At 36.6% G+C, this 25,497-nt stretch overlaps 1 protein-coding gene across 3 annotated transcripts; it reads left to right on the top strand.

Moving 5' to 3' along the window:
• The first annotated feature begins 567 nt into the window (after nt 1-567).
• GDAP1 (ganglioside induced differentiation associated protein 1) lies at nt 568-19,646 on the top strand. Of its 3 annotated transcripts, none has more exons than XM_045989305.1 (6): nt 568-752; nt 1,440-1,632; nt 11,501-11,674; nt 12,872-12,966; nt 15,067-15,181; nt 16,202-19,646. In XM_045989305.1, exons 1-6 carry the CDS (start codon nt 636-638, stop codon nt 16,579-16,581), a joined length of 1,074 nt encoding a protein of 357 aa, XP_045845261.1. In that variant the 5' UTR covers nt 568-635; the 3' UTR covers nt 16,582-19,646. The 3 variants fall into 3 exon arrangements, with proteins under 3 accessions (XP_045845261.1, XP_045845175.1, XP_045845349.1); XM_045989219.1 differs by having other exon boundaries at nt 16,199-19,646; XM_045989393.1 differs by having other exon boundaries at nt 712-752; nt 1,440-1,487; nt 16,199-19,646.
• The last annotated feature ends 5,851 nt before the right edge of the window (nt 19,647-25,497 follow it).

The raw sequence follows: 25,497 nt of genomic DNA, 5'->3' as shown, positions 1-25,497 counted from the left end.
AACATTGTATTTACTTATTTGTCAGGAAAACCTTATGGGGGAAGTAGAATTATTACCTCCGCTTCAAAAATCAGGGCGTCAACCCAGGTAGTTCTGTCCTAAAAATTCTGTGTTTCGCGGCAAGGCTATTTTAACTCGTCATCGTTTATAAGAGATGTTGTCATTTATTATTTTGCATGACTCCATGAGAATATCTTCTAATGAAAACTCATGGGTTCTTATTCTGTTTTGTGCCCCTTCTGCAAAGGGCACAAATCCTCCAAGAAGAAATTGCTGCTTTTATACCTCAGCAACTTCTACTCCACCCCCCAAACCATTATTTATTACTAACTTAGTATTCAGGGACTCTTTTTAGATGGTTTCCTCTAAAAAAAAGTGCATTTGCCCCTCCTATGTGACTGCCGTACATCAGCGGCTTTCTGGCGCGAAGACACCCTCGCATCTTTGCAGACAAGGCCCTGCAGCTTTCTGGCGGTGGAAACTACATTTCCCAGAGGTCTATTCGTCCGCGCGAAAATCTCTTTCCCGGCTCCCGGAGGCAAAGCGGAAAAACTAAGGACACTTCGCGCGGCAGTGTGGGTGGGAGAAATAAAGGGCTGAACAGACGAGGCCCTGCAGCGCTCGCGTACCCCAAAATGGCTCGGAGGCAGGAGGAGCAGAAAGGGGGCGCGCCCTTGATGGCGGAAGGCAAGTCGGACGCGGAGGTTAGGCTCATTCTGTACCACTGGACACATTCTTTCAGCTCTCAAAAGGTAAAGGCCTCGGCCGGGGCGGGCGGCGCGGATCGGGTTTCAGCACCGGGACAGCTCCCTCAGGGCTCTCCCGGGTCCTCCCGCCGGTCTAGAACCTGGCCTCTAAAGCTCCAAACCCGGCGGGCGCTCCCTGGAAGTCTGGGATGCGCCCTGTAGGGGAGCACAGAGAATTAGTCTGAGACGGAAAGGCCATGACTCAGGCTTTACCACTCATGATATGCGACAAAAAAGCATCACTTTAGGTATGAGGGCCGGAGGCCTTGTCCCCTGGGCCTTGGAGAGTGAGGCAGAGGGAAGCGCTTTCAGGCAACCACATAATCTACAGTTCCTTCTTCTTGTATGTATTCGTTTTCTTCAACAAGGCCTCGCACATCTATGTATCAGATTCTTGTCTGGGGAGGACACATACTTAGGTTTAGGATGGAAAGAAAGTATGATGATAGAGAGTCACTGTGGAATAAATTCAGCCAGAATTATTTACAGTCTTTTTTTTTTTTTTTGGCCTTTCTAATTTATATGAGTAGGACGCTAGAATATATCTCACTTGTTAATTCCTAGAATAGGAATAGTTAAAAAGAATGTTGATAATAATAATTCAGGGAAGCACAGAAAGGCTGCTTCACGGTATCCAGGGATGTCATTTACCTGAAAGCCTACATGTGTTGTAACCAGTGTGAACTCTTTCAGGTGCGCTTGGTAATTGCTGAAAAGGCATTGAAGTGCGAGGAACATGATGTAAGTCTGCCCTTGAGTGAGCACAATGAGCCTTGGTTTATGCGTTTGAACTCAACTGGAGAAGTGCCTGTCCTTATCCACGGGGAAAACATTATTTGTGAGGCCACTCAGATCATTGATTATCTTGAACAGACTTTCCTGGATGGTAATGTTAAGGCTATTTGTGATTTTTTGGATTTACTTTCAACACAAATATATGTCTCCTTCCCTCCCTTCCTCTTCTTTCCCTCCCTTCCCCACTTCCTTCCTTCCTTCTTTTTCCTTTTGGTTCATGATGGTGGTTTCATGCTAAAAACCTTTTCCATTTCCATAAGCACACAAATATAAAATAGGTTGATACCACAAATTTTGTGCAAGCCAGTGTGACTCTATTTTAAAAGATTTTATGTAAACTGCAAATTCTAATGTTGGAATATTCCTTTTAATTCAGAGGTTTTCCTCTGCAGGTGTGTGGTTTGTGGTGGTGAATCTTTAGCCTTGAAAATTCCTAATGATTGAAAATGTACGTGATGAAAATCAGTTTTCTCTAGTCTACTAAATAGTTCCATCTTAAAAATAATAAGAGGGAAAAAGAGAAGTAAAACTTAGGAAGGGAGCATAGAATGTTGGTATATTTAGAGATCTTTTTCCTGTGACTTCTCTATAGCATTAATTTTATATCTTTTATAAAGAATCATAGCACTTAAATTTGTATGGTGCTTTTAAGTAATAATCATTTATTGACAGCCTGATTTATGTTAGGCATTTTATAATTTCTATTCTATTCGGTCTTCAAAAGAAGCCATCTGAAACAGGCATGATAGACTAGTTATTCCCATTGTACCTGATGAAAGAGAAACGGGTTGCCTAAGGTAATACAACTATTTTATGGCAAAGTAGGGCTAGAATGGAAGTCTTTTAAACCCATATCTTCATATTTATACTAGCTGTCTCCCATAGTCATTGCTACCTATATATTATCTCTCTTGCCCCTAATGACAATCCTTTGAGGTGAACTATAGCTTCAATATTTGCCCAAGATTATACAGCTGGCATAATTGAGAGAACAGAAGGCTCCTTTCAGCTGAGTACTCTTCTGAAATAGAGGCTGCATGAGATCCAGTTACTTTTTATCTGCCACTGGTTATGCTGGTGTTAATTGGGCAGGATAAAACCAGAATGTAACCCCAAATTACTAGGCCAAAAAAATGTCCGCAGTACTTAAAAAAAATTGGTATGGGACCTAAATGTGTGTGGAGGGAACCCCAGGGAATTAGATTGGCACTACAGCTGCCCCTATTCTTATTGCAAGTGTTTGGTTCTTTAGGATTATGATTGGTGATTTTAGAGGTGGAGACATTGAGCTAAACCAGAGTTTAATGAACTGTTTTCTCTTTTATGATTACTTGCTATTCCTTATGTCTATATGCTGGGGACTGTACTGAAAATGGTGGCTAATTGATTTAAGACAATTTTTCTCAATATTGAGCTTTTTGGAAATGGACAAGTCTGTTAAATAATTTGTATTTCTTGGGAAAAGTGTTTAAAATATAAATAAAACAAAATCACTGTATAAGAATTCCATTTTAAATAAACAAAAATCTTAAAAAGATACAGTAAATGGAAAATCATATTAAAATATTTTGTTGACATGCCTTGAACTACTACTACTGCTACTACTGCCACTACTGCCATTCTCTTCCTCTTCTTGCACTGTTTGTCCTTTAAGATATTCAGTAACATAAAATATGTTACTTTGCAACATAGTAATGTTAATGATTATTAGGTTTTCTTAAAGTTTTCCTTAAGTTTTTTCTTTTGCTTTGATCGTATAAAAAAACCCAAGATACATTCTGAGTCCTACTCAAAGAAGGGAAATATTAAGTTCTTCTTTGTACTTATGGAATCAGAGGAGAAGGCACTGGGGCTAAATGTTACATGAAAATATAGAAACTAAGGACTTTAATTCTGGCTGTACCAATAGAATCAGTAAACAATCAAGAATCCCAGCTCTTTATCTAAAGCTATTGCTAACTTGTTACATATCCTTGGTGACTTTACTTTTCTGTCTATTGGATTAAGTGATACAGTTTTATCAAGTGCAGAGATAAAGCAAGTCCAATCAATTCTTAGTTTCTCTTTCTCAGGAGAGTTTTCACTCATTGGAAGGGGTTAAAAGAGGATTAAGGGACACAAAACCCACTGTAGATATGAAGACAGCAAGAAAATAGTTACATAAAGGCTAGTCTAGTCTATGGGGAAAGTTTATCCCAATGTATTAAAATAAAATAAAAAATAAACATGTGTGCATTTTCACTATTACCATTCAGATAATTTATATGTCATTAGGAACCCATGGAGATTAGGAAAAGAGCCAGATAAGATGGATGTTATCCCAACTGTCAGGGATGGGAAAAGGTAAATTCTACTAATCATTGCTACTCAAAGTGTGTTCCATTGACTAGCAGCATTGGTATCACCTCGGAGCTTGTTAGAAATGCAGATCTCTTGAATCAGAACCTGCATTTTAACAAGATCCCGAAATGATTCATATATACATTAAAATCTGAGAAGCACTTACTGTGTGTTAAGTAATCACTTAAACTTTACATAGCACTATAAATTAGTTATATGCATACACATGTACATATATATAACTTTAGAGTATCTCAGTTAAAAGGAACCAGCTTAAGTTTTACATTACAGAAGAATGGCTTTAACACTTAAGAAAAATGAATCTACTGTATCCTGGGCATGGTTCTAGATATAAGTTATCTTAAGTAGAACATTTGAGATTACTTCATAAGTTACCTTTGTGGAATAAAGGAGCAAATATGGCTAGATAAAAATAATGCACATTTTCAGATGAACAAACCACCATATTAAAGAATATTCACTTATAAATATCTTACATAAGGATGCGCATTTAGCTAAAGACTTATCCTATACAATTTTGTTACATTTATTTCAATTACTTGTAGACTACTGTTAAGTACCATAAGGTCAGAGACAGTGTCTGTCTTATTAACAGTTGTATCCCCAGTGCTTCCTATGGTGAATGCTCTTCAATAGGAACTCAGTAAACACTTTTGAATAATTAAAATGAATGAACTTTTGAGGATAGATATCAGCCTAGACAGGGATCTCTACTGGTGTTCTTACAGGTTTCTATTCTCTGACTTGAGCCTAATGACTTGAATAAAGACATTGTGGAGATACTGTTACATTTGTGGATGACAAAAGCTGGGATAGTTAAAATGATGACGAATTTGTGACGTGCTTGTCATGGGACAATGAAATAAAAAAAATGAAGATAAAGTTTAACAAGGCTAAATGTAGTATGTGAATTAAAAAAAATCAGTTGCATTAAGCAAGGATGGGTGACCTGCTTGCTAAGAAGTTATTGATTAAAGCTAATAATAAAAGGCTGGGATGATCTCAAGTTGTTTTGGTTCTATCTAAAACATGGCAAATTGTGAACCGGTCAGAACATGCAACATTTTGTTCAATTATGTGTGGAACTTTGAGGAACAATTACAACTTAGAATACTAAGTGAATGGATTTCATGAAATGTAGAGTTGCTCATGGATATAATAGGAGACTTTAAGTGTATTCATTCATGTAAAAATTAGAGTGTAGTCCACTGGTATCTCCTTTGTTGTTATTTGCCATCCCTTATTAGTTTACCAGCTGGGGATTATATTAAAAATGATGTTTTGCTGGGGCGCCTGGGTGGCTCAGTGGGTTAAAGCCTCTGCCTTCAGCTCAGGTCATGATCCCAGGGTCCTGGGATCGAGCCCCACATCAGGCTCTCTGCTCTGCAGGGAGCCTGCTTCCTCCTCTCTCTCTGCCTGCCTCTCTGCCTAGTTGTGATTTCTCTCTGTCAAATAAATAAAATATTTTTAAAAAAATGATGTTTTGCTGACCTGTAGACACTTCTCAACATTTATGTGTAATCAATATTTATATCCTTATGGTTTTGGGATAAGTCCATTAAATAACTGGTAGTTTGTGGGGAGAAATTTGGTAGCCAAGGGAATCCTTTTCAAGTCTTAGCTTTATAAAAGTTAATATCTAAACTGAATGATGGCTATGATTTTTTAAAGTTTTATTTTTATTTAAGTAGTTTTAAAGTAGTTTATTTATTTATTTAAGTAGTTATTTAAGTAAGTTTTTGATTTTTTTTAAGTTTTATTTTTACTTAAGTCGTTGCTGAACGCAGTGTGGAGCTTGAATTCATGATCCTGAGATCAAGAGTCACGTGCCGCTCTGACTGAGCCAGCCAGGCACTCCTTGATTTTTTTTTTTTTCTTTTTTGAAAACAGTAGTGATGTAGACATCAGTGGTGATATTCCTGAGGTCAGAATTTGGGTCAAAAGAAGAATTTAGAAGTACTCAATTATGGTTGCTCAACCAAGGTCGGCAAAGAACAATCTCTTTATTCATTCTTTTAATAGCTATTTTTTGGGTGTTAATTGGTGCAAGGACCAGAGATATTTCAAAAATCCCTAATAATTAGAAGCTTACTAATCTTCAAAGATAGTTTCATTCTGTAAACTTGATAATAATACCAAATCTGTCTTAATGGGCTATTATTACTACTCAGTTTTATAGATTCCTTTTCACATATGTGACAACTTTTTCTCTTTAGACTTGCAATGAAGAGTAGATATATTAACACACACATGCAATTGGTTAAATTAGATGAGGTGTGATACTAAGCAAACTAGGGAAACTCAGGAACAGTGGATGTAACAAGTGAATATATTCGCTAATATAGATTTTAAAATCTAGATGTTTCTTATACTATTCATAATCTCTCTCATTGAATTTAATTGGGACACTAGATAATAAAAAAAAGTGGGTCTGAAATGACTACAAAATACTAGAACATTACTACTTACTACTGCCGGATGACTCAGTGGTAATCTGAAATCAAGGCTGTCATATGGTGAATACGGAATTTTGGTAATTTAGTATATAAGAGTTCTCTGAAGATCATGTCTCATGTCTTTGGTTTATATATACCTCATTTATTCTTAGGAAATAGAACTTGGTTTGGAAATAAAGTACTCTGGTGTAATGTTAAAGTACTGTATATAAGTCTCATTAGGAAATATATTTTTTGGATAGGATTTTTGTCAATATCTATTGAAAATCAACTCATTTTAAAAATAATTCTGAAGTTACTGTTACATTAAAAAGGCAATTATTTAGGCAAGAATTTCCAATTATTCAAATTTTTGTCTATTAATAGAGCCTATCATATATAGTTGAGTAACTTTATATGTCTTTTAGCACATCTACTAAAATTGTAGATTAGCACAAAGGTTCTAATTAAGTGTGGAGAAAATATGGTATGGGATAAGGAAAAGAAAATGAGCCTTTAAAACTTATGATTGTTCCAATAAAGTGGCTTTAAAAAGTTACTTTTTTTTTACTCTTGGTTTGTCCAATTTTAGTGGACAGGTCGTGGTGTCAAAATGCAAAAGTTCTAATTCCATATTATGTGTTAACAATAATTGGAACAAACCATCTGATAAAGTTTTGCTCCCCAGTTACAAATGTTTCTGTTTAAGTTTATATTTAAGTTTATTTTTAAGTCTTAAATATAATACCACTTAAGGTATAAAATTTATTGAAAATAGTGTTATAAATTTGTCTTTCTCAGAAAACCATGGCTGCATATAATGAACTTCTATAATTTGACACTGTTGTTGTTGTTGTTGTTTATCTGTGTTTAGATTTGATCGTTCCAGTTCTATAGTTGTGACAGCTTTAAATTGTAGTCAGTGTAACCATAACTTTTATTTCAGGTCATAATTTATTTACCATTTTTATTATTTTTTTTAATAGCGTGGTGTTTGACTGGTTGAATAGCGTGGTGTTTGACTGGTTGAAGGGTACAGTTCTATTCAACTACCTGATGCATATTATCTAATATACCGATGTTATCACTAAGTGACCTAAGTAAAATCAAAAATTCTCAAGGGGATAAAGAAAGGAATGAAGTCTGTTTTCATTGAGTTAATAATGATAAGGAAGAGATGAAAATTGTTCAAATAGACCTGTGGAGGGGAGGGAGTCTTCCCTGAAAATAGGGTATAATTATGCCTTCTTTATCTGCCATCATTGAGGAACATGGGAAATCAGAGAAATCAATGTCGAAAAATAATGGAAGTTTATGCCTATAAGCTCTTAAATTCTTTTAATTTTTCTGCACTTGGGGAAACTGAATGTGATTTTTTTTTTTTAATGGTTCAAGGCCATTGTTATTCTACTGAGCAATGCAGAGACTTGAGACTGTATGGAGGTGTTTGTCCCTGTGAAATAGCTGCAGAATGCTTTTATTGTATCTTTTCTTTCTGGTTTTAAAAAACTTGTTTTCTCTCATTATCACATCTTTCTGTTTTATGTCTATCTGTACCTGCCTAAATTTAGGTGCGGTTCAAGACCTGCCTTGTTCCCTACTCAGTTCTTCTAGGAAGTCTGGTCTCCTGCCAATTTACTTATTTATTCTTCCAGCTTAGTCACTTATCTTGGTTTCCAGTACAGCAACTCTATTCCCTAATGCTGGAAACTCTTTTCAATGCCTGCTTCTTAAAAGTCCTCTGATTTCGCGTTTTCCCCCATAAGCCTTCTATTGCTTTTTCACTGACTGAGGTAGAATACTGAAATGGCTTTTTTTTTTTTTAAAGTTATCTCTGTACCCAATGTGAGGCTCAAACCCATGACCCCAAGATCAAGAGCTGCATACTTGAATGCAAACCAGATGCCCTTTTCCTTTCTTTAAAAAATTTTTTTTATTTATTTTAATTTATCAGAGAGAGAGAGAGAGAGGGAGAGGGAGCACAAGCAGGGGGAGTGGCAGACAGAGGAGAAGCAGGCTCCCAGCTGAGCAAGGAGCCCAGTGTAGGACTTGATCTCAGGACCCTGGGATCAGGACCTGAGCCAAAGGCAGATGTCCAGCTGAGGGAGCCATCCAGGCATCCCTCTTCTGTTTTCTTTCACCTTTCCTCCTTCCTTTCCCCTCCCCTCCCCTCCCCTTCCTCCCTTTCCTTTCCTTCCCTTTCCCTTGCCCCTTTCCTTTCCTTTCCTTCTTTCGTGTGTGTGTTATAACAAAAATGCTTTATGGAAAGATTGGGAAATAAAATAGAATGAGAGTGAGAGGGAAGGTCTGTATAAAATTCAAAAGAAATTCCCAATGGCCTTTTGAAAAACTGTTTGCAGAGGCAGGGGACACTGTTGTGCTCTGGTGTAGAGAAGAATGACAGCACATTGCAGGTATTGCCGTGGAGGTGGTGGAAGAGAAGACAGGCTAGATGAGAACTTGGGTTCAGTGGGTATCTTATGCTCTTTCTGACAAAGTGTTAGAGTAGAGAGTTACATAGTAATAGTGTCCTGAGTAGAACAAATTATTTTTGTGGATTTGAACATTTATCTTCCTTTGAAGAATTTGGGCTTAGCCAAATGGAACTTCCACAGAAAGCAATTGCCAGACAGTGTTTTTCCTGCTCTAATTCACTTTCCCAGAAGGAAGTGATATCCTCTTCTGAAGACAAGCCCCAGGCCTGGCACCAGAAAGGAGCCTGAGCCAGTGGCCATAAATTTAACTACTTGGAAGAATTTTAATATGCTGTACCATTTTTGGTTATTAACTTGAGGCTTTTGGACCCCCAGAGCAGTGGTTCTTAAACTTTTTGGTTTCTGGGCCCCTTTATCATAAAGATTATTGAGAACATTGGAGAGCTTTGTGGGGGTATATCTATTAATATTTGCCAAATTAGGAATTAAAATTGAGAAAAATTTAAAACACACGAATACACAAGCCCACATCTCATTAACTGTCAGAGTGATAGAGCCATCACATGTCCTTTACCCTCTGAAAAATTCTGCTGTATTCTTGAGGGAGAATAAGTGAAAAAGCAATTAACATTGTAGTATTGCTATAAAAGGAGCTTTGACTCTGTGGACCCCCTAAGAGTATCTAGAAAAAGCCCAGGGTTTCCTAGATAGCACTTGGAGAACTGTTGCCCTTAGTGGTCTATGAATAGAATTCAGGAGATTTGAGGTCCTAGAGGGGAAAAAAATTATATCTTCACTAATTTCTAACAGAAAGTTATCAATTCCTTTCATTTCCAATGTAGGCATAAACCTACAATATGAGAAGTGCCTGTGACTTTGTTACCAATAGAAATCACAGATATATTCTTAGCATATCAGGTTATTGCAGTTATCTTAAAAATAACTTATGCTTATAGCTACTTCGAAATTATGGTAGTTATTAGACCTGCTGCTAGATCTCGTTAATGTTTTAATAAAAGACACCCATTTTAATATTTTATAATTTAAAATTTGATAAATGTATTTCAGTATATTCAGTTTCCGTTGCAATCCTATGGTTGTATGTTTAAGAATATTATTTTGCGAAGAGGTCCGTGGCACACAAAGGGTTAAAAACTCTTCAGTGTTTCAAGGACTTTAGAAGGACTTCAGTCTGTTGTCCTTATGGATATGTCTACCAGGCATTGGTTGGGATCCTACTGATATATTGAGATCCTGAAAGATCTGCAAGGAAGTGTGCTGTAGTTGGGTAAATCCATTGTTGCCAAGCAGTATGTGGCTGACACTTCATTCCTGGTTAGTCCAGTGCAGACTAAAGAACTGGACTCTCCAGCAGGGAATTAGAAATTTGCCCACAGGTTTGAGGGGTAATCCATCTTATTTTTTCTTAGAGAGTCAGAAATAGTGTTGGCTTAGAGAGCTTGTTCCACTTGGATTATGGCATTACAAGATCTTGTCTGAAATGCTCTGCAACCAATTCTGATTTGTCAACACTTATGAATGAGTGTGGGATGCTCAAAAGGATTCTAAATTAAATAGCCCAAACTAAAAAATAAATGAATAAAATTGAGTCTGTTCTTTTCATTTGTTGGAATAAGCTCACTGGCATTTTTCAGGGGCAGTTTGAGAGTCAGAAGTAGGAAGTGTTTGTGAAGGGACATAGTCCTGATCTTTGGATCATGTGGTTCATCTTTATGCTTCTTGGATAGTCTCTTAAATGTTATAAAGCAGGGCATGGCATTAAGAATCAACGGCTTTAGTTCTTATTCTGCTTTTAATTAGCTTTGTGATCTTGGGAGAATACTTCAGCCTTTATATCTGTGTCCTTGTTAACTGCTACAGAGCTCCTCCAGCTCAAATATTCTATGACAACTAGAAATTTGGGAATATATTAATTAATTGAAATTTATTGAACACCTGCTGTGAGCCAAATATTATATTAGGCACTGGGAACTCAACAGAGAACAGTGGGGTCCCTACCCTCAAGTAGTCTGGAGTCTAGGGTTTAACCAGCAAATTGAGGATTTATGTAGAACTCACTTTCTAGATATAAAATATTAGAAATTCATGGTGAATTCTGTGAAGACTCTCAGTGCACATTCACATAGCATCAAAAGGGTCACTCTTGGTGTTAATTAGAACCTAGAAAGAGTGGTTTCTGATTATCTTTTCATAATGAGTTTTCATTCACCTAACCAATGTTTTTCAATGGCCCAATATGTATGAAACATTATGAGAGACAGTGAATCACAGACTCCTTGCCCTGAAGAAGTTCATAGGGCAAAAAGATACAGACAACTGATTAAGGTGATAAGGTTCTGATGGTATATCTACAAAGGTATTTTCCATGTACAGGAAGGCACACCTGACCCAATCAGATATTGGTAGTTGTAGGAGGTTAGGGAACATCCCATAGAGGAGTTGACATAAATAACTGGGCCTTGTGGGTAGAGTTGCAATTTGTAAGGTAGAGAAGTGAGAGAATTTCAGTGTGATCATTGTTTGGGATCTAGTCTGGTACATCAGTCCATTTCAAATTTTGAATGTTTGGGCTGGGGAGATATCATCTTTTAAATGCCTTGATGTAACATTGAAAACACTACTAAAGGGGTTTGGGTTTTTGATTTTGCTTTTGGATGTAACCTCTGATTTGTAACTTTTTCTTTAATGTTTATGTATATGTTTTTAGAAAAAACACCCAGGTTAATGCCTGATAAAGGAAGCATGTATTACCCACGGGTACAACATTATCGAGAACTGCTTGACTCATTGCCAATGGATGCTTATACCCATGGCTGCATTTTACATCCTGAGCTAACTGTGGACTCCATGATCCCAGCTTATGCAACCACACGGATTCGCAGTATGTAACAATCTTAAAGGCTTGGAATTTTGTTTCAAAGTTTTTCTAATTCATTTTTGAGACCGGGCATATCTCATGAAGGCCTGGGGACAGGGTTGTTGAGTTTGCTTCATGGATATTCATGTTGCAGATCGATCCATGCACCAGTCAGGTTAATCTGTGCTTCAGCTGTTCAGCTGGACATTTATGGTCTATAGGAGCTGATTTTCTAGCTCTTAGCCTTGAGGGCCAAGCTTGGGTAAAATTCAGAAGTGTAGCCTTTGGAAAAGTAAAGAACATAACATGTCTTTGTAGATGGACTAAGAATCATGAAATCTGGAATCTGATGGTGATTATGGGCAACTGAGTTCATATTTCTGGTCCTTAATTTTTGTTTCATTATGTGAGGGAGCTGGACCAGGCTGTCTAACCCTTAGTCTACCTCTAAATTGAGTGATTTGAGATTTATTAAGATTGAGTTGTGATATCCAGCTCTCCTCTTTGCTGAGTATGGTCAGTGCATGGGATGTGGAAGAGAAACTGTGCTCTATGGCCCATGTGATAGGGCCATAAGGGAAGTGGGCCATGGTCAGACTCTGGGGATATTTGACTAGGAACACTCAAACCCAGATCTTCTGATTCTAGAAATTATATTTTTTTCCATTAAATCATATCTCATCTTTATAATTCTCTAACTTATGTTATTTTTCTTTCCTTTCGATACTTCTCTCTCCTCTTCCATCTCCTCCTTCCTTCTCTTTTTCCTGATTTATCTTCTTGTTCCTCCTCCTTCTCTGCATAAGTACTCATATGATTTGAACCACGTTGTATGAATATAATTCTTTCACCTGGAGTTCATATTTTTTTTAAAAAAAATAAGGCTTTTTTCCTTGTCTTCATATAGAAGTCCATTAACAAAAACTTGAAAGGTACTGAAAGGTAGAACAACCACTGTGCACTGAGCACTTCTGATCTGCTGAGCCTCCCTCTAAGGGCTTTCCTGGGTGCCTTACATTTAATCCTTAGCCTATGTAGCCGATATTCTGATAGTTCCATTTTGAATCTGAGGAAACTGAGGCACAGAGAGGTTAAGTCTAAGGCAGTCAGGGCATGAACCCCAGAGCTCATGCTCTTACCATGAAGTTTCCTAGCTTCACCTTTTTTCTTGTATAGAAGGGAGGAAATAATTTCCTATTTCACAAATGATTTTATTATCAGGCCAAATTGGTAACACAGAATCGGAACTGAAAAAGCTTGCTGAAGAAAACCCAGATTTACAAGAGGCATACATGGCAAAACAGAAGCGACTTAAAGTAAGTAAACCAGGCTGTCCTCAATTGACATCCACTTTTTGTATTAAACGTTCTACTTTTTGTAAAGTCTCACTATTTCTAGAACATCTCCTCTTAAATATTTGCAAATCATCAGTGCCTGTTACCTTTGGCTTACACTCTGCTTTTAGAAGAATTTTTCTTAATTAGATTTAATATTCAAACCTAATGACAGTTGCTTAAAAGCAGGTATTTCTCATGCCGATTGTCAAGGAAAGTTACAAAATGAGAAGGCAAGTTCATAATGTATACTAGAAATCTGTCATTTCAGGTAGTCTGCCACTTTAAGACCTAGCTAGACCTTTAGGACTTTAATACCAATAGGGCAATTGGCAAGTATGTTCTTCTGTTATACTCCCCTTCTTTCTCTTATTTTTTTCTTCTTACCTTTCACCCATTTCCTTCACCTCCAACCACCAATCTGTTCTCTGTCTATGAGCTTAGTTTTTGTTTTTTTGTTGTTGTACCCATTTCCTTCACCTCCAACCACCAATCTGTTCTCTGTCTATGAGCTTAGTTTTTGTTTTTTTGTTGTTGTTTTTAGAGTCCACATATAAGAGAGATCCTATAGGATATATCGTTGTCTGACCTATTTCACTTAGCATCATTCCCTCGAGGTCTATGTATGTTGGTGCAAATGGTAAAACTTCATTATTTTTTATGGTTGAATAATAGTCCATTGTGTATATATACCACATCTCTTCATTCATCTATCGCTGGACTCTTAGGTTGTTTCTTGGATATTGTAAATGAAGCTGCAATAAAGATGGGAGTGCATATATCTTTTTGAGTTAGTGTTTTTGTTTTCTTTGGATAAATACCCAGACATGGAATTGCTGGATCACATGGTAGTTCTATTTGTAATTTTTTTGAGGAACCTCTGTATTGTTTTCCATAGTCGCTGCACCAGTTTACATACCTATCAGTAGTGCATGATTATTTCCTCTTCTCCTCATCTTTGCCAGTACTTATTTCATGCCTTTTTGATAATAGCCATTCTAATGGCTGTGAGGTGGTATCTCACTGTGGTTTTGACTTGCATTTCCCTGATGATGAATGATGGCGAACATCCTTTTATGTACCTGTTGGCCATTTATATGTCTTCTTTATGTCTTCAGATCCTCTGCACATTTTAAAATCAGATTATTTTTTGCTATTGTATTGTAGGAGTTCTTTATACATTTTGGATGTTAGCCCCTTATCAGATACATAATTTGCAAATATTTTCTCCTATTTAATAGGCTGCCTTTTCATTTTGTTTTTGGTTTCCTCTGTTGTGCAGAAACTTTTTAGTTTGACGTAATCCTGCTTGTTTATTTTTGTTTTTGTTTTTGGTGTCAGATTAAAAAAATTATTGCCAAGACCTACGTCATGAAGCTTATCACTTCAGTTTTCTTTTAGGAACTTTATGGTTTTAGGTCTTACGTTCCAGTCTTTAATCCATTTTGAGTTAATTCACTCCAACTTGCCTGCCCCCTAAGGAGCAGGGCTTTGCTTCATCTGTTTACAGTTAGCCTTTCTCTTTCTGGTGCTTCTTTCCTCAGGGCCCAAGAACTCATGCAAGCTTCCCCCATGTTAAAAATGTAGCAAGAACCAACACTCCCCACCCTCTTCAACTTTCCATTTTCCTTTATCTTATCTTAGCTAAGTGTCCTACTCAAAAGAAACACCTGGACACACAGCACTCCTTACTTTCCTCTTGGTCTTTAACTCACGGCCTTCAGATTTCTCCCTCAGGCCTGACCCTTCAGTTTTTCATTCCTTGAAAGTTGCCGAAGTTCTAGTCATTCCTTGGGGGTTGAGAGGACTCTCTTTGTGTCCCTTGTATTCTTGGCCATATCTGGTCATCTGGTCATCTGGTCCTACAGGAGTTCCTGGTAGACCAGTGGGTCTGGCCCATGGAGTATTCTCACAGCCAGAGCATTTTCCCTCAGGTTTGCTTTGGCTTTAACATTATTCTGGATCTCCTCATTGTCGTGGATTAATAGGCTCCAGCTTTAGAAGAGTTTATGTCTGCTTTGCTCTGTATTGATTGTTTCTTTGCAGACATAAATAACCTATTTAGTTATTTTTGTTAATTAGTCAAAGCTGCTTGACCACGACAATGTCAAATATTTGAAGAAAATTCTTGATGAATTGGAGAAAGTCTTGGATCAGGTTGAAACCGAGTTGCAAAGAAGAAATGAAGAAACCCCAGGTAGGTTCTCATTTGTTTTTGTTTTTATTTTTATTTTTGCTGGATGCCAGGCATATTTATGGGAATACTCTTATATTTTACCAAAAACATTCTGTTGTCTGTTTTTTTTTTATTATTTTTATTCATGGGCAGTTTAAATTATCCTGACAATAATACTGAACTCAGCAAAACCCAGATGTCTAATGACAACCAGTCTGTGTCTATGTGAAATGTGACTGGTAGAGGATTTTTCTGCACAATTTAAAGTTATGGTTGAGAGATTCCTACTTAGACCATTTGACACATTTTTTAATTACAGTAGTTCATTTGGTTGAATAACCAGAGTAATTGCTTGAAAGCTCCATCTAGTTTTTTCCCTAGGCAGGGAGAATACTTCCAATCTGAAGTATAAAATGGGGGCTGGCCTGTACAAATCTGCAGGCTGGCTGGTGAGCGTCCCTGTATTGTACCTGTGAACCTAACTGCATGATCCTGCCATCGCCCAGGTGCATGCACATGGACAATTTGTGCTGTTCTAATTGGCAGCAAAGTTGAAGACCATGTTACACGAAGCTTGCTTCACAATAGGAACTTTCTTCTGCTTTACATAAGTAACTAGGAGCAACAATCACTGAGTGACATTTTAGGCCCAATTTTACAGATCTTCCTAAAGCTCACCTGCTGCTTTCCTAAGCCAGGAGGAAAGATCTGTTGACTCCTTTGGTTTGGAGGCTCTCAGTTCCTCAGAATCCTCTCAATATCAAAGATCAGCTTTGAGCTCAGATGGCTCCTGTTTCACTCAGGGATGTAGGTGGTTGACAGATATCAAGAAATCTCTCTTAGCTTGGGATATACTGGCATGGACTTTGTCTTAGGATAGAATTACTCACTGAGTAGGATTGTACATTCTCTTGAATGTATCATGGCCTTCATCTTTTGCTGTACTCACACTTGCCCCCAAGACTGAGACAAAAGATGCCAGCTAATCTATCTGTATAGCTCTTGCCCCTAATTCTCTGTGTCCCTCTCTCTGATTAGAAGAGGGCCGTCAGCCTTGGCTCTGCGGAGAATCCTTCACCCTGGCAGACGTTTCTCTTGCTGTCACATTGCATCGACTGAAGTTCCTGGGGTTTGCGAGGAGAAACTGGGGAAATGGAAAGCGACCAAACTTGGAAACCTATTACGAACGTGTCTTGAAGAGAAAAACATTTAACAAGGTTTTAGGACATGTCAACAATATCTTAATCTCTGCAGTGCTGCCAACAGCATTCCGGGTGGCCAAGAAAAGGGCCCCAAAAGTTCTTGGCACTACCCTTGTGGTTGGTTTGCTTGCAGGAATGGGATATTTTGCTTTTATGCTTTTCAGAAAGAGACTTGGCAGCATGATATTAGCACTTAGACCCAGACCAAATTATTTCTAGGCTTGTAGAGATCTATGGTGGCGACTCATCCAACCATTCAACTAGACTCTTGTATACTCTTCCAGGCCCAGTGAAGAATGACCCTGGGCAATTAGTAAAAAGTATAATTTACTTTACTCTCTGGGTAGTTTTGTGGGGCGAGGAGGTAATGAACATGTTTGGTGGGCTGCTAGCTTTGAGATGACTTACTTGCAAATCTGAACTAATCCATCCTTAAAACATGTGCAAGGTCAAGATATGTAAATGCCGATAGAGTATTGGAACTTTAACTCAGAATGCCAGTTCAAGTTCTGAATTATTTTTTGGGAGGAGGTTCTTACTAGGAGCAGACAGTAATAATCTGTGATTGCCCGTAGCTCTTCATCTGAGGTGATCTGGATGTATTGAATGTAGAGCAGTTAACAACATTTTCCACTGGAATTCAGAAATCATCTTTGTTTTACGAGCTAGGTTCAGACAGCAGCAGGACACAACAGTGTTTCACATGAACACTGTTAGATTCAGGCCGAAATAAGAGAGACAAAGGGAACAGGGAGAGGGAAAAGAGGGACAATGAAGTCTATATAGTGAAGAGCAGTAAAGGGCAACCTCCAGGTGCCACCAATGCCACAGTGGCCGCCTGTCCCCTTAGTAAATATTAGAATTCTTGTGGCCCCTGCCCACATATCCTCCTATACTTAAGACCTTGGAAAGAGCACTAGGGAGTTACTGGTGGGAGTGGGCTGGAGAAAACTCTGGACTTTACACTAACAGTACCTCCTCTGACCTTAGTAAAATTTTAAATGCATATGAATCACACTCATTGTTTTAATAAGATTAACTGCTTATATACTTGGGTATGAAATGCCCACTGGAACGTGTCTGCCTAGCATTTACATGAAAACCTTAAGAGCTATAAAATGGTTCCTTTCTTTTCCTCACAGTTCCCCCAGTTGGATGATGCCTGTAAGATATCCATCCTTTGGACTTTTGTGTCCAGTCACTGGGGGTCTGGGCTTATACAGCCCTTTTTAGCATACAAATGGAAGTCATTAGCATACAAATGAGACACAGAATGTCTCAGCTAATTACCAACATGGCATGTGGCTGGGTCGTGGGTAGTTTAATGATCTGGAAGGATTAAATATGCCCATTCTGTGTTTGAAGAGGCTGGTGTGTTAAAAAAACTGTGGTCTAGACCTTGCATCTGTTTATTGTCATTAACAAAGTCTTAAAAGTTTAAAGAGAAAGAGAAAGGTCTAGTCTTAGTCCATGGAAATTAATTTGGGGAAATGAAATAAGTTCATAGTGAAGTCCACTTATATTCATTTATGTATGTTTAGGCATTTCAGGGGGTACCTCAGTCCATCTGGAAGGGACAATCCCAAGGTGTCCCTGAACAACCATGGAATTGCATCATACACAGTTTGTGCTCAGGAAAAAATTTTCATGGTGACAGGAGGATGCAGATTCCCTGGAGCTGGCCTGAAGGGAGTTGGGGGATAGTTTCAGATCTCTGGCTGGAAGTATGTATAGAGAATGGTGAGCTAAGGTTCCAGCAAACAACAAAAGCTTTTTAGATTGCCTCAGATTGGCTATGCAAAACAGGCAAAGAATGTACTGACTTTTTCATTAACAGGAAACAGTCATACTTAGGAAATGACTTTTTGATGGTAAAATGAGTCTATAATTCCATTTCATGATCGGTTGTTTTAGAAAATCTTGAAATGGATATTCCTTGTTTACAAAAATTAATAACATCTCAGTGTAAACTCAATACAACAATAACTAACAGACTGGTAGCTTTTCTAATATCTGAATATTGCCCCTCAGTGCATTGTTATAGATGACTGGCTGGATTTGTTTATTGCTGGGACATTCCAGTTCATGTTCCTAAAAGAGCCACAAAACTGATTAGTTAGTAGTTCATCATGTTTCAGACATCTTTATATAACCCTGTTAGAAACAAGAATTCAGACATGAAGAGAACGAAATTGGATTTTTATAAAAATCTACTAAGGATATTTACCTATGTAAAGGTTGTTAAGAACAAAGATTAGAAACCCAGTGCTGGCTTTTCTTAAATTTATTTTATTACTAAGTCAGAGAAAGTCTACCGGGAAGTGTAATTTTCTGATATAGTTTCATTGGAAATATTCTTGTGTTGATATTAAAGATGATGCATCCTAGTGATTTCACTTGTTTCGTGGATACCCTTGGTTTGGACTTATAAAATGTTTGGGGTCATAATGCCCACTAGATGTCGCTGTTCATACAGTAGTCTGAGACTGGGCATTAGGTTCAGCAAGCCTCCTAAAATGGCTCAAGTGAAGATAAACATTAATGACCTTTGTTTCTGAAATGAGGGCATCTTGATCAGATCATTCATCTGTAAAAAAGCTTGAGGCACATGTAGTATTGATTTCTAATGCTTGGGAAGGGATAACAGTATCACACAATGTCAGGCTAAAGAGCTAAACATACACTGTTAGCAAAATAAGCACTTTTGTCTATTTTTTTTTCCCCACGATCATTGGTGACTGGCCAGTGTATCCTCAGTTTCCAAAGTTTGTATAAATATTAAAATTATAAACATGCCTGAGGTACTAAATTTAGGTTGACTATGTATGTCTTAATATATAAATGCTACTTTATTGTTACTACAATTATATGCCTTTCGAATCAATTTCCCTTAATTGCAGATAGTTGTAAATGTTTGCTTGATTTTTAGTGATTATTGATATTGACACCAGAGTTGTATATATTTTGGTGTTGTTGAATGTGATAGATCAAGATACTATTCTGCCTGTAAGGTCAATAAAAGTAACTGGATAATCAATATGAACTCTACAAGTATTAATTTTATAATATTTTTAAAGAAAACAGATTTCATTTAAAATCATAACATACTGTGGTAAGTGGAAAGAATAAAATAAGCAGAAGTTAGATATTAAAGATATTTAGTTACAAGATGCCATACTTTCCTTATAACAATTACTCATGATTTATTTAAATACACATAATTTTATCATTAAAATAAGTGGTAGCTTAAAGAATAACATATTGCTGTGGGGTCCCTGGGTGGACAGTTGGTTAAATATTCAGCTCTTGATTTTTGGCTTAGGTCATGGTCCTCATGATCTCAGGGTTATGAGATTAAGCCCCTTGTGGGACTCTGTACTCAGCACAGAGTCTGCTTGAGTTTCTCTCTCCCTCTCCCTTTTCCCTTCCCCACTGAGCTCTCACTCTCTTTCCATGTAAATAAAGAAATGAATCTTAAAAAAAAAATAACATATTGCTCTTGGTCATTAAAGGGGTTCTTTTGCAGCTATCTAATGGGATAGGCACGGAAATGACAAATACCAAGAGAATGTTGTTTTTTCAAAATAGTTTTGTTACATGTTCACTTGGCTTCAAAGATTACTTTTTGATATTTGTTTATTTTTGATGTAGCCAGTTCTCTTTTGTTGAGTTATAGATTATGATTATTCAACTTGCCATCTGTATTTCTAGCATTGGCCATTATTCTAATCATCAAACAGAAACTGAATGCTATTTTTGTCTTAAATGAACAAAGCAAATGAGAACCCAATTGACTTTATTTTCCCTCCATTTACAAGAAAAACAAAAGCCACAATATTGAATACCCATGGAAAGTCAAGTGATACACAATTCTGTTGTCTACTCAGAAATGGGAAAAACACCATGGTAAAGACACAAAAGTCAAATTAATACAATTAATAAATTAGTATTTAGTTATGACTTTGATATTGTTTATGCCAAATACTTGGCTCAGTTATATTGCTATTCTTTATGTATTCATATCAGAATGTTTTGATTTTCCAATTTACCACACTACTTGTGTTTTACTAGGTAGGGTAGAAGATTCCAAACCAAGTAAGGAAGTATAGTTTCTAGAGTGAGGACAATAGTTTTAATTATGTATTACATTGTGAAAATGTAGAGAGGGAGAGAGAAAAGAGAACTCACTTCATGGGTTAAGGCAGTGCATTGATGAAAGCAGTATCTTGTATTACTGAATCTGAGTTGAGCCCTGGAATTTTGTCTTGGGAAGGAGGAAGGACTGACAAGACAACAGGGTAGAGCAGGCTCTGAGGTATAAAACAACAAGGCCATATGGAGCTTGAGACGAAAAGTACTTATAATGGACTCTGATATGCTCTGATTCCAGTAGGTGGTATATCTCATCATAAAGCTTCTTTGGGAAGTTTTGATGTTTATGTCTTCAGCCTTTCACTATATTCATTATTTATATATTGGCTCCTGGATTATAAGGTGCTGTCTTTAAATTCCCCTATTAAGATAGACCAGTAGTATGGATGAAACTATAAAGATGTTAATGAAATGTAATGCAAAGGGTCAGGTTTCCTTGCTAATAGAAATATTCACATCCATATACATAAGCTAATTCCTAATCATATAGGTAATTTTTCAGGCATATGCCTCGTATGTATACCTTTTCATATCATCAGATTAGGCTATCTTTTGAATTTAAGAATCTGATATTCAACAAAGTCACTTAAAAACATCAAATATACATCATAATAAAAATATATTCTTTTACCAAGTCCACACTTAAGCTCAATGAATTCAAAAAGTAAAGATTTACATTGAAAAACCAAAAATTATTAGCATTAAAAGCAGAGGTGGATATGTTGTAAAAATGGCCACAAACTCTGTTCCTTTCTTTGCAATGTGATGCTCAAATCCTCTTGTCAGAAATAGTATCCTCAGAACATGACTATATTAGGCTCACTCAGAAAGGAACTTACCAGAGACATTAGACATCAAGTAGTGATGGAAGTCACTAGAGGTCCTCATTAAAACCTTGTTAATCTTGCAGGCAGAAGTTGGGACTATGCCACCAAGTAAGGCCGAAGTTAGAAAAGAGTTTTTCAGTCTTGGCACTATTGATATTGTGGGCCAGGTAATTTTTGTTGTGTAGATATGTTTTGTGTATTGTGGGATGTTTAGCATCATTCCTGGCTTCTACCTTCTAAATTTCAGTAGCTCCCCATTTATTTTCTGTTCTGGCAACCCAAAACATCTTCAGATGTTACCAAATGTCACTGGAGAGAAAATCATCACCAGTGGAACACCTCTGCTCTACATTCACTCTAACAAAGCCTAATACCAAACCCTGACAAAATATGCAGGGGAGATAGACATTGGAGGCTGAATTGTGCCACATTAGCTTGGGAAATATCTTGGGTTTCCACATATCCTCCATATCAAAACATAAAATCAAACCTGCGCAATTTAAAGGTATAGCCACAATTACTGGCTAATTGAACTGCCTACCAGAACAAGAACCAATACCCTTTAGTGAGAAAACAGAATCCAGAATCACTATAACATATCACTCTCAATGTCCAGTACACAATTAAAAAATTACCAGACCCCGAAAGATATGGGAAAATAGATCCATAGGCAATAAAAAAGGCAATAGTAAACAGAAGCAGAATGTGATGTGACTCAGAAGTTGGATTTAGCAAAGACTTTAAAACAGGTAAGTACAATATATATTCATAGAGTTAAAATAAAATATAGTCTGACTATTGGGGAGGGTATGGGCTATGGTGAGCGCTGTGAACTGTGTAAACCTGGCGATTCACAGACCTGTACCCCTGGGGCTAATAATACATTATATGTTTACAAAAAAATTAAAAAAAAAAAGAATTTTAAAACTTTCACAGGAAATAAATAAGAGAGTGTATTCCAAACAACCAAACAAACAACAAGAAACAAAACAAAACAAAACAAAACAAAACAAAACAAAATATAGTCTGACTGAGCCAACAGATTAGGCATTTGAGAAATGAAAACTGTAACAAAAACCAAACAGGGAAGTACTATAAGTGAAAAATTCACTGGATGGACTTCACAACAGATGGGAGATGGTAAAGGAAAGGTGCAGGAGGGGTGCCTGGGTGGCTCAGCGGGTTAAAGCCTCTGCCTTCAGCTCAGGTCATGAAGGAAAGGTGCAGGAGCAGAACCTCAGGGACAAACGAATAATATCAACTCACTTAACATATGTGTTATAGGAATGGGGTGGAAACAAATATATAATTAAACATGCCAAATTTCCCCAAATTTGATGAGAATTGTTGATTTAAAAATCCAAGAAAAACACTGAATTCAGTTAAAGATGAATATAAAGACAGCTACACTGAAGCATTGTTGAAAATTGCCAGAAGAGAAAAAGTCACAAAATACCAAAATGAAAAACAAGAATGTTTGCTGAGTTCTCATCAGAAATAGTGGCTGTCAAAAGACAATGGAAATGTGTGTAAAATGTTGCTGGGGAAAAAAAAAATCAGAATTCTATATCTGGAGAAAATATCCCTTAAAAATTGAGTGAAGTAAGGACATTTTCCTGGTAAACTGTGCAAACACAGTAACAAATTGGATCCAGTAGACCTGCAAAACCAAAATTATTAAAGGCATTTTTCAGACTGATTGGAGGAATGAAATCTGATGGAAAAATCAAATCTACAGGAAGTAAAAACTAAAGAGTGCTAGGAATGGCAAATAAGCGGGTGTTATAAAAGATTATTTTTATTACTTCATAATTTCCTTAAAAGGATTTGACTGCTTAAAACTAAGTTAATAACATTGTAAGGTGGACTTTATAATAAATGTAGAAATAAATATATCACAAAAAGAAGAATAAATGTAGTGGGTGATGGATAAATGAAATGTTATTATAGTAAGGCTGTGTCTGAAGTGTAAGAGGGATATGTCAAGGGCAAAGTAAAAAGTGTCTAGTGTGAAGTAGTACTATTTTGACTCCACATAGATTCTGATAAGAATGCATTGTCACTGGAAGAAGACTAAAAATTAATTTTATAAAAAGCTAAGAAACCAGTAGAAGGGAAAGAAATAAAATACCAATGAAGGGGCGCCTGGGTGGCTCAGTGGATTAAGCCGCTGCCTTCAGCTCAGGTCATGATCTTAGGGTCCTGGGATCGAGCCCGCATTGGGTGCTCTGCTCCGCGGGGAGCCTGCTTCCTCCTCTCTCTCTGCCTGCCTCTCTGCCTACTTGTGATCTCTCTCTGTCAAATAAATAAATAAAATCTTTAAAAAAAAATACCAATGAAAAGGGCAACAGAATGAGAAAACAGAAGAGAGGAATAGAAAACAACTAGCAAGTGGTAGATTTAAACACACTATTCCAATAATTATGTTAAATGTAAATAATGTAAGTTATATTAAATATACAATGTTCCAATTGAAGGTCAGATTTTAAATAATTCAGGACATAAATATATGCATCTATTAGAAACTCATTTTAAATTCAATGATGCTTGTAACTTGAACATAAAAGGATGGAAGTGTACATTAAAGGAAACCATCAACAAGTCAGCCTACTGAATGGGAGAATATATTTGCAAATTGTATACCTGACGAGGGGTTATATACAAAATATATAAATAATTCGTGTAACTCAAAACAAAAAAAACCCAATCTTATTAAAATCTTATTAAAAAATGGGCAGAGAACCTGAACAGACATTTTTTTCCAAAAAAGACATACAGATGGTGTACGGCACATGAAAAGATGCTCAACATCACCAATCAGGGAAATGGAAATCAAAACCACTATGAGAATTTAAGAAACAAAACAAAAAACCCCAAGCAGACACATAAATACAGAGAACAAACTAGTGGTTGCTGGAGGGGAGGAGGGTTGGGGGATGGACAAAATAGGTCAAAGTGATTGAGAAGTGCAAACCTCCAGTTATAAAATTAAGTCATGGAGATGAAAAGTATAGCATAGGAAATATAGTAAACAATATTGTAATAATGTATGGTGACAGATGGTGACTACAGTTATTGTGGTAAGCACTTGGTAATGTATAGATTTTGTCAAATCACTATGTTGTACACCTGAAACTAATATGATATTATACTTTAAAAAAGAACTGAAAGTGGTATACCAGGCAAATGGCATAAGATAGCTGATGTGTTTATATTAATCTCAGAAAAAGTAGACTTTAACACAAAGCAATTTTAAGAGATGAGGTACATTTATCAATCACAAAAGGCCCAATTCAGTAGGAAGACATAATCATAAATATATATGTATCTAAAAAAAGCTTTGGAATTCATGAAGGAAAATCTACAGAACAAATGGAAAAAATACTGGAGAGTGTAACACCACTTTCTCAGTATTCATAGTAGTAGACAAAAATTAGTTTGATTACAGGTCTGGGCACATTATCAACCAACTTGAACCAACTGACATTTATAAAACATGGTACCCAATAACTAGAATGAACATTGTTTTCAAGTGCGTGTGGGATGTTCATCAAAGTAGACATAGACTAGGTCATTAAAGAAATCTCAATAAATTTTCAAAGCCTGGTATATTACAGAGTATTTTCTGTGACCATAACAGAGCTAAATCAGAAATCAATAACTAAAATATTTAGAAATTGCCCAAACATTTGGAAATTAAATAACATGTATAAATATCCCATGGCTCAAAGATGAAATTATAAGAGGCTAAGAAAGTATCTTGACTTGAGTGATAATAAAAGTACAACATATCAAAATTTGTGGGATAGAGCAAAGGCAGTGCTTAGAGGGAAATTTATAGATTTAAATGGCTATAAAAAGAGAAGAGAGGTTTAAAATTTTTAATGTAAGTTTCTAAGAGCTACAGAAAGAGTAAATTAAACTCAAAAGAAGGAAAAAACAATGGAGTCAATACATAAATCCATGATTTAAAAACAGTAAAATTAACAAAGCTCAAAATTTATTCTTTGAAAGATTAATAAAATTGATAGGCCCTAATAGGACAAATCAATAAATAGCTAAATATAAATCGCTAATATTCCCAATAGTTTGTTTTTTCTTTTATTTCCATTGCCTCAGGAGACATATCTAGAAAGAAGTTGCTATGATCAGTGTC

The sequence above is a fragment of the Meles meles genome, chromosome 1 (assembly GCF_922984935.1).
Source record: "Meles meles chromosome 1, mMelMel3.1 paternal haplotype, whole genome shotgun sequence".
In the NCBI taxonomy this organism is placed as follows: Eukaryota; Metazoa; Chordata; class Mammalia; order Carnivora; family Mustelidae; genus Meles; species Meles meles.
This window is presented reverse-complemented; position numbering and strand designations above follow the sequence as displayed.